The sequence below is a fragment of the Colletes gigas genome, unplaced genomic scaffold, assembly GCF_013123115.1.
Source record: "Colletes gigas isolate AHSC1104 unplaced genomic scaffold, ASM1312311v1 Colletes_gigas_Sc00008, whole genome shotgun sequence".
NCBI classification, from domain to species: domain Eukaryota; kingdom Metazoa; phylum Arthropoda; class Insecta; order Hymenoptera; family Colletidae; genus Colletes; species Colletes gigas.
Genome location: NW_025106637.1, coordinates 6,971,127 through 6,980,781, shown reverse-complemented (window position 1 = coordinate 6,980,781; position 9,655 = coordinate 6,971,127). Strand labels below are relative to the sequence as shown.

The 9,655-nt window shown below is 31.1% G+C and overlaps 2 protein-coding genes across 3 annotated transcripts; one reads left to right on the top strand and one right to left on the bottom strand.

Moving 5' to 3' along the window:
• Positions 1 to 2,793: 2,793 nt before the first annotated feature.
• Positions 2,794 to 7,374, bottom strand: LOC122396729 (solute carrier family 12 member 9). Of its 2 annotated transcripts, none has more exons than XM_043395368.1 (10): positions 7,217 to 7,374; positions 6,714 to 6,992; positions 6,503 to 6,637; positions 5,846 to 6,174; positions 5,519 to 5,732; positions 5,174 to 5,443; positions 4,887 to 5,094; positions 4,007 to 4,795; positions 3,539 to 3,931; positions 2,794 to 3,210 (listed from the first exon to the last, which is right to left on the bottom strand). In XM_043395368.1, exons 2-10 carry the CDS (start codon positions 6,979 to 6,981, stop codon positions 3,012 to 3,014), a joined length of 2,805 nt encoding a protein of 934 aa, XP_043251303.1. In that variant the 5' UTR covers positions 6,982 to 6,992; positions 7,217 to 7,374; the 3' UTR covers positions 2,794 to 3,011. The 2 variants fall into 2 exon arrangements, with proteins under 2 accessions (XP_043251303.1, XP_043251305.1); XM_043395370.1 differs by lacking the exon at positions 7,217 to 7,374 and adding an exon at positions 7,059 to 7,110.
• A 403-nt stretch (positions 7,375 to 7,777) lies between these two features.
• Positions 7,778 to 9,610, top strand: LOC122396730 (enoyl-[acyl-carrier-protein] reductase, mitochondrial). Its single transcript, XM_043395371.1, has 5 exons — positions 7,778 to 8,111; positions 8,334 to 8,570; positions 8,645 to 8,866; positions 8,920 to 9,150; positions 9,239 to 9,610. The coding sequence occupies exons 1-5, from the start codon at positions 7,920 to 7,922 to the stop codon at positions 9,467 to 9,469; spliced, it is 1,113 nt and encodes a 370-aa protein (XP_043251306.1). The 5' UTR covers positions 7,778 to 7,919; the 3' UTR covers positions 9,470 to 9,610.
• Positions 9,611 to 9,655: the final 45 nt, after the last annotated feature.

Below are 9,655 nucleotides of genomic sequence, written 5' to 3'. Positions count from 1 at the left end.
GTTTTGGTCGATACACATACCCCTGAAATCCTACTCACTTTCGAGAAAAAAATTCGAGTAGAAATTGAAATTTTTAGACGAAATTAAAAAATTTCAAATCATATTGAAAAAATTATATTTAGTTCCAGGGGTCAATTGCAATCAGTTTTGGCCAATACATATACCCCTAAAATCCTACTCACTTTCGAGAAAAAAATTCGAGTAGAAATTGAAATTTTTAGACGAAATTAAAAAATTTCAAATCATGTTAAAAAAATTATATTTAGTTCCAGGGGTCAATTGCAATCAGTTTTGGTCGATACACATACCCCTGAAATCCTACTCACTTTCGAGAAAAAAATTCGAGTAGAAATTGAAATTTTTAGACGAAATTAAAAAATTTCAAATCATATTGAAAAAATTATATTTAGTTCCAGGGGTCAATTGCAATCAGTTTTGGCCAATACATATACCCCTAAAATCCTACTCACTTTCGAGAAAAAAATTCGAGTAGAAATTGAAATTTTTAGACGAAATTAAAAAATTTCAAATCATGTTAAAAAAATTATATTTAGTTCCAGGGGTCAATTGCAATCAGTTTTGGTCGATACACATACCCCTGAAATCCTACTCACTTTCGAGAAAAAAATTCGAGTAGAAATTGAAATTTTTAGACGAAATTAAAAAATTTCAAATCATATTGAAATAATTATATTTAGTTCCAGGTGTCAATTGCAATCAGTTTTGGCCAATACACATATCCCCGAAATGCTACGTACTTTCGAGAAAAAAATTCTTTACCGAAAATATACTGTGCGGCCGGAAATGTTTCTATAACTTTTTAAAGAAGCCTCCATCAACAAATTAGTATTCTTGATTTTCGTCTCATTTCGGCCCCTAGAATCTCCCATTAAAATTTTTCCCAGGGTTGGTCGAACATCCTGTAAACTTTCGATTAAAAAATATATTGGGCCAACCCAATATTTCTTTCTTCGACTATTTTGAACAATATACCAATAACTAATCTCTCGCGACGATAATTGCGTTTCGGTTGGTCCGCTAATTTTGGAAACTAATTACGCAAGCTTGTTTCAACAGGTCGAAAAGGAAAAACGAACTCGTCCGAAACAGGATGTACTGGTGTAATGAAATTTAGGTCAGCCTTGTTTCGAAGTGTGTTTTAACCCGCTTTCGCGTGTGTCCCCCACCATTTTCCGATCCCTCGCCTTTACAAAATCGCGTTACAGTTTCGAACCTAACCGAAGTGAAAAACTTTTCGTTAAGTGAACGAATATGTTCAGAGTCATTTCATAACTACGCGTGCAAAGGAATCTCTTGATAGGATTTTACGTGTGATAATGAATAAATTAGTCTTGTTCAATTTTAAATGGTCAAGTGGAATGAAATTGTTTAAACAGAGAGATGCTCTTGAGTAATTATCATCGTCGTTTTGTTACATTGTAAATTCGTTACTCGGACACTCTGGAATCTAAGTTTCGATATAAAAGCGGTTTAATGGTGTCAGTTTAATAGTCGGCTATTCCCACGGATCGAACTGCACTGTTTTACAACAGTGTCGAATCGTATCGTGCGTTACGAATACCAACGCACGTCGCGATAGTAGACGCCGCGGTTCCAGGACATGCAAAATCAATTTCCGCGGCGTAAATAGACTCCGGACACTTCAATCTATTATAAAATGCCTAGTTAGAACCGATGGCCTATTTAAATATGGGCTCTGTACGAAGCAACATAGCAGAGTGAACGAATGTTTTACTCTCTGTCTTATTTTTATACTATCCCTACTGCAATTACCCCAGGTTATTCAAATGAAACATCTCAATACTATAATATAATTATAAGGGATGAGAAAACCCCGCCAACCACCCTCTTTGACATTGCAACGCGTATTCATAGTTTTTACGATTCTTTGAGCATATACACGGTTACACATCGTGTCAAGCATAATACCCATTAATTTGAGACTATATGCACGTCATTTTAATTAATAAAAGGGTGTCTAAAGCTTCTTCTTATTATTATAAGTACAGTAGTGTCCACATTTGCTAAAGGAACTTACTTCGACTAACTTCGACCTCAATCCCTCTGGATTTAAAACGCCCAAGTTTGTCGTCGAATAGTTTGTTTCCTTCATCGCTAGATGGCGCTCATTTTTCGACCTTCTGGCGACAGGTGCGTTTTCTGTTGCGAGGTTGAGCTCTACTTTACCGATTAAACGGACAATTAAGTGGGCAAAAATCCGGTCACTTGTGTGGACAGTACTGTAGTTATTATAATAATAATAAGCTTTAGACACTGTTCATTAATTAGACTGTCTCAAGTTAATGTGTATTACGTTTTACGTGATGTGAAACCGTGTATTTGCTCAAAGAAACGTCCAAACTAGAAATATGTGTTGCAGTGTCAAAGGGTATTTATTTAAATATTTAAGAATTTCAAGAGTTATTGTTTTATTAATAATATTTTATTATTAATATATATATATATATATATATATATATATATATATAGATATATACATCATAAATCCTGTATTTAACTTTACATCTGTCTTTACTGTTACAATTGCTACACCTATTTCAAGATTAAGTGCAGTACAAAAAAAATGATATAGAAATAGTTTCATACATGAAATATATTAAGATAAAACTTACATCCATATTTCTCAGTAAAGATATTTTATACATTTGAAAAATAGTTGCGTTTGAGAAATCTCTTATAGGATAATTCCGATATCACAGTAATAAACTATATTTGTCATAACATTAAAATTCGCTTATGATAATAAAAAAGTATTATTAGTACAGACATAGTCATACAACTTTACAATAGTGATAAAATTATATGAGAAAGTATGTCGGATATTTTTATTCCTTGGCCAATGCTAATTCCTTCAAATATGCAGGAAATATAAAAATGATAATTTAACATTGCATAAGTTACTCATCAAATAATACTTTCTTTCATAAAAGTTGTTCAATAAAAATCTCTTTTTCTATATATACATTTTATTATAGTGTTGTCGATGTAACAGCACTAACACCATGCACTAATACTATAGGAAGTAAATCTGCTGTTAATTCCGTTAACAGTTGAAGATACTGACGATACATAACACTTTCGTCCCAAGTATTTGATGCTGGTGGTGTAGGTAAATACATAAATATTATTGCAGTTTGAGAAGAATGATCTCTAATTAGTTGATTAACACTGTAAAATATAATTAATAAATTAAAAATTTTAATATTCATAAGAAATCTATTATTCAAAATGTCAGTTTATTAACGCATTTATTACGGAGAAAGTAGATTTATCTCTTTGCGGCCGACATGCTCCGCGGTGGAGGTAAATTTACCTCTCCTATTATGCATTTAGTACTATCATCATTATTGAATTTCTGGTGGAGTTTATTTACTTTCAGAACTCAACTGTGTCAAATTTAAATATTAAAAATATCATCGCCCGTTTCTAAAGAAAAACATTCTCTATCCTGCAATAAACGCGTTAAATAAACGTATGTTTATGGTAAAATATTTACCTCAAAATATAAGCACGTGAAACATTGCTCAAGATGTCGTCGCTATTTTCAGTGCCTGATTCATATTGAGTTTCAACTCTGGATTCGATAAGGGATCTACCCTTTAATCCGCGTACTTGTGTTCCCCAGTTAGGGATCTTTTTAATGGATGCAGATATTCTCAACATATTTAATAATTTCCTTATACGGAGTTCATTAGAAATTGTTGGACTTTCATTGCTATCTGAAATTTCACAATGAAACACTCTGAGATGTAAATTTTTCCACGTGGACACCATGTTGATGATACATGCAAGTTGAAGCATAAACAATGATGTTGTGTCAAATGAATCTTGATCCGTTGGTTGGAAAAAATTCACCGGCCACACATCGATATACTTTAAATTAGAGTTCCTACAATAAGAATCATTTATAACAAAAGGGCGACGTAACGTTATATACAGATTACGAAATTTATTACATACTTACTTTGTAATTTGTAATTTATTTAAGGTATGAAAATTTCGGCATAAACATAGGTTTTTTTTCATTTTTAAAACATCCGAGCACATTCCTACATATTGTACTGGATCTAGATTCTTCTCTGCTTTTGTTTGTCTCAATGGGAATGCAATACTATTTGGAAATGTTGTAACATTTTCAAACATGTCTGTTGCATATTGTGAATTAGTAAAAAAGTCTGTTTGTTCTTCTTCATCGTAGAAACCGAGAACAATTGTATTTGGTTTCATTGCTCCCATTCCAGATATTCGTATTAAATGATGGAGTCCTTCGCGTACAGTTTTCGTAATTGTCAATTCAACGAACGCTTTTACTTTCATGTGATCAACCAAACTCAACCAATGGGGATACTCCTCTATCGTAGGATCTATACTTTGACCAGAAAATTCTCCGATTTTGATATGCCCAATTACATAAAGTCCTCCTTTTTTCAAATCGTTTACAAAATCTATAAGTGGACACGCTGACCGCGGAGAGGCTACCATTAAGAGCATTTGTGGCCGCCAGAACTTCACATGATCTTTACGCGAATCTAACATTAATAAATACTTCCTGACTTGATGGAATATGAGTGCTTGTGATATGCTTCCCCAAGGAGCGTTTTTACTCGGAGAAAATAAATGCAACACAATGATTAATATTAAGCACAGTATTATACTGCTGGAAGCATAGATACTATTTATGATGAACATCATTATTAATGTTCCAAGAATGCCAATTGTTGCTGTATGCCACGTAAAATAATTAAATGTTGGCCTGTAAAAAATAATACAAATGTTTCAAATACTTTATACTAAAGTTTTCAATGTCAATATTTCAAATTACGTAAGTTCAAATTGAAAGGTACCTGAAGTTTGGGGCACTTGCAAGTTCAAGTCCAAGGCAAGCCAAGTTGGTAGCTAAATAGCTTAACAGAAATAATACTGAATTAATCTGGGCAATTGTATTCAATGAACCCACAAGTAAAATTATTTGGACTAGAGTCCATGAAGTTAAAACTGCAGCAATTGGATTTCCTTTCCACGTTCCCCGTGTTATAAAATTCAATCCAGATCCTGTAAATATTAAAAATGCAGAAATTAAACTAAATTAGTAAATACAACAAATATTTGTATAAAGCAGAATTTAATTTACCAAATACATTATCTTTAGCTAATGCTTCTAAAACTCTACTTGATCCTATTAAATTACTTAAACCAGCACTATATGTTGCTGTTAATATGCCAACTGCTACAAATGGTGGCCAAATATTAATTGGCATCATGTAGACAAAATTATTTTGCAACAAAAATCGACTTGTAGTTGCAGCTGTAAAAATAGATAAGAGAATATAACATATAAATGTAAACAATACTGCTGATAAAGTTCCACGTGGAATGCTTCTTCCTGGATTTTTCAATTCACCTATAAATAATTATTAAATATTTAATTCTGAAAATATGAACAAAGTATAAGGTAATAAATTGTCCAGAAAATTACCACTCATATTAGCTCCAGCCATTATACCAGTTACACCGCTGAATAATACACCAAAAACACTTGCAAAATCAGTCATTACCTCTTCACTTGAATAATCTTGACTATAATTTGAATAAAGATTACTTATAAGAGTAGATGATAACAATCCTGTATAAGTACCATTAACATGTTCAGTTGCATTTTGAACTAGTTTATTTGCAGCTGGAATTGCTATCTAGAATAAAGGAAATAATATTTATGAATCTTTATACGTAATTAACAATCATATTTTTATAAATAAAGTAAATCCATTTAATTGAAATTTCTGTCTATATTCTATAGACTTACCTCCATGTGTCCTTGTACCAAAAAACTTATGAAAACACTTGATAGACAAACACAAACAATAGCCAAAATAGCAACACTAGTTTTTGCAAACATTGCTGCCCCTATTAAACATACCAATAAATTGGCAGTGTTCAATAATGAGCAGTATAAAAAACGCCACCATGTACTAAAAGCACTTTTGTCAGTCAAATAATCGGATGGTCCAAAATTTTCTATCAATCCTTCGGCGCAACCAGAGATGCAAAGTGCACTTGATACTATATTAGCCATAAAAAATAGTGTACCAATAGAACCACCAAATTCTGGTCCAAGTGTACGACTTATCATGACTGTATTATAATTAATAAGAAAACAATATCTTACATCATAAGTGACATGCAATTTTAATCTTCATTCAGTATTTTTAAAAAGAAAATATATGGTGATAATAATAATATTTATTTTTTTATGTTGTAAATTATATCTTTAATAAGTACAGCAGTAATTTAATAACGGAGACAAAAATAATATATCAGTTGAATGTTAGATAAAAGAGTAAGCTGGTGATTGATACCTTATCTTTGAACAACATATAGAGTTTATGCATAATGAATTATTAATTACAGAAGATAATACAAAACTATTTATTAACAAGAAGTAATTATCTTTTAAGGATACAATAAGCACCACCTCCTTCGACTGCTCCATTTGTTGAAATTGCACACACAGATGCTACAGTAAATACCAAAATTCCATAAGCGATTACAAATTGTACCAAAGTTACAAGTAATCCTGCATTACCAACTATATATCCTAAAATGTAAAATTCATTATTACAAAATTAGTAGAAGCAAAAAGCAACTTTATATTACTTTTATCAATTTCATACCCATTCGTAGAAAAACTAAGGCACTGAACATGGATAATGTAACAGGACTAAATACACCAGCAAATGTTCCCAAAGTACGACCGATATCTGTTCCCAAACTACCAAACTCAACATATCCATCACCTTCTGCATGTTGTATCCTTCTTACTCTAAAGAAATTACTTAATCTATGTAAAACACCTCTTCCACGAATTAAAGGAGCTTTTTCATTGCCAATTTTTACGTGTACAGGTTCATTATTTGTGGAACCTATTTCTGAAGCTATCATGTTTTTTTTTCCTAAAAAGATCATTTTCAATTAAATATATACCATCGACTAATTAATATTCAGAACTATGGAACTACCAGTATTCAATTTGTTTCAATAAAACTTCCAACAATGAATAACATAACAAAGAAACTTATTGTGACAATAATAGTCTGTGATAACTGTATAAATACAGCTTTTAAACATCTTTATCTGGACTAAATGGGCTATCTTAACATTACATTAATGTACGTACTTATTTTTTTATTGACATAACATATAAATCTGGCGTTATGCGTAATTAAATCACGAACTTATGATGTCATCTACTGAAATGTCAAACAACGACTGACTACCTATGTAACACTTTGAGGTTATTAAACTCACATCAGGAAGTATATACTGTATATACGTTGATAATGATACAGTGTTACCCTATATGATACTAATTGCAACTTGCCTCTTTAACTCATGAAATCATTTCTCAATATTAGAAAATTATTATAGTACTTTTTATTAATACTCATTTCCTTAATGTGTTATCAAAATTCCCTATTTAGATATAAAATCTGTATTTGGTATTACTGTTAGCAAAATTTAATTTTAGCCAGTGAATTAACAGAATTTTCTAATCGTAAGAAAGATTCTATCACATACGTATGTACAAAAGAACATGAATATGTATTAGTATATGCATTCAAGCTTTACAAATAAGACCATTTTCTTTTTGTCCGGGAGAAGACATAAATAGTATTATTTGTAAAATATTGAAATAACATAAACATTATACTTTACAAATGAGATCATACATGTTTTGTGAAGTCATTATCTAAGTCTGCTTTTGATCAATGTTTTTCTTTGAATTAGTGTATGTATACATAATAGTATCATACTGAATTGAAATTGAATCCAAAAACTATCGTATTTGTGAATATTATAGTTATACATTAAACAATAAAATGGTTATGTGCATAAGAAAATTAACTTTACCATTATCGCGATCTATTTCAACAAATTTTACATCAATTCGTCAAATGAGCACGGCGATTAATGCGGATTCTGGAAAATCCTTGTTGTACACGACATATGGAAATCCTGCTGATGTTTTACGTATTACAACGCAAACTATTAATCAACCAGAAAATGATCAGGTAATTAAACTTTTAGTGACAAGATGAATAAACGAAGTTATAAAAAAATAACGAATTTCCGCAGATAATAAAATGCATATCAATAATGTACTGAATTAAACGAATCGAACGACGTATAACTCACTCCGATCGTTGAACGGGCCGTTTGCTAGGAATATACCATTTCTTTTAATCATTTAGCTCTCTTTTATAAAAATATTATGTAAATTATTCTTTATAAAGGTATCTGTTAAGTGGTTATTAGCACCCATTAATCCAGCAGATCTAAATACAATACAAGGCAAATATCCAAGTAAACCACCTTTACCAGCTATTCCAGGAAATGAAGGAGTAGGTGAAGTAATAGCTATTGGATCTAATGTGAATAATCTATCTGTTGGTGACAGAGTTATTCCATTTGGTTCACATTTAGGAACATGGAGAACACGCGCAAATTATAATTCGAAAGAACTTATGAAAGTATAAAATATTCTTAAACACAAAATATATGTGTGTTTGCATTATTAATATTATAATTCATATTAAAATTTTAGATTCCAAAGGATGTTGGAACCATAGAAGCTAGTATGTTGAATGTGAACCCATGTACTGCATACAGGATGCTTAAAGATTTTGTTTCATTAAATCCTGGAGATACTGTGATTCAAAATGGTGGTAATTCTGCAGTTGGGCAGATAGTTATACAATTATGCAAACTGTGGAATTATAAAACTGTCAGTGTTGTTAGAGACAGACCAAACATACAAGAGTTAAAGGTATGAAAGGATAAATGGGATTAAGTGTATACTTCTTAATAAGAATTTTTTAGGACCAGTTAACGAGTTTGGGTGCAGATGTAATACTTACTGAAGCTGAAATAAGGAATACACAAATTTTTAGCAGTAAAAAGTTACCTTCACCAAGATTAGCCCTTAATTGTATATGTGGACAAAATGCATTACAAGTTGTGAAACAGTTAGCACATGGTGGCATTATGGTGACTTATGGTGGTATGTCCAGAGAACCTTTAACTGTTCCAACTTCTGCACTTATTTTTAAGGTGATTCGTATTGAAACTACAATTTAGTAGATATTTTATATTGTGATTAATTTCGAACTAATTTCTAATAATTTAATAAAATATGTAGGATATAACTTTGAAGGGATTTTGGATGACAGAATGGACAAAGAAAAATACGCATTCCAAAGAACGCATAGACATGTTCAATGAATTGGGATTATTGTTCAAAGATAAGAAATTAAAAGCTCCACCACATAAGTTAGTTCCATTGTGCCAATTTGAAGAAGCTGTTGTGAACGCACTGAACATTGATGGTAAAACTGGAGTAAAATATATTTTCGATTTGACTCGATCTTAAAATGAATTTATGTTTTTAATAATGAGAATTTAGAAGCAAAGTTGGGTAAAATTTAATTAGATTACATTTTGCCCAACTCTGTTTAGAAATTTCGTATTGAAATGACTGCATTTCTTATGTATTTAAATTATTAACATACGCACTGAGAATATTATTAATACATTTATTGTATTATAAGATATGTTG

What these genes read in the sequence shown, in the direction of transcription:
- LOC122396729 (XM_043395368.1), bottom strand. Translation starts at nt 6,981, where the DNA reads ATGATAGCTTCAGAAATAGGTTCCACAAATAATGAACCTGTACACGTA. An exon ending in GGCTGGAGCTAATATGAGTG is followed by an intron (nt 5,444 to 5,518) that starts GTAATTTTCTGG and finishes AATTATTTATAG; the next exon opens with GTGAATTGAAAAATCCAGGA. An exon ending in AGCTAAAGATAATGTATTTG is followed by an intron (nt 5,095 to 5,173) that starts GTAAATTAAATT and finishes TAATATTTACAG; the next exon opens with GATCTGGATTGAATTTTATA.
- LOC122396730 (XM_043395371.1), top strand. Translation starts at nt 7,920, where the DNA reads ATGGTTATGTGCATAAGAAAATTAACTTTACCATTATCGCGATCTATT. An exon ending in CAAACATACAAGAGTTAAAG is followed by an intron (nt 8,867 to 8,919) that starts GTATGAAAGGAT and finishes AGAATTTTTTAG; the next exon opens with GACCAGTTAACGAGTTTGGG. An exon ending in CTTCTGCACTTATTTTTAAG is followed by an intron (nt 9,151 to 9,238) that starts GTGATTCGTATT and finishes TAAAATATGTAG; the next exon opens with GATATAACTTTGAAGGGATT.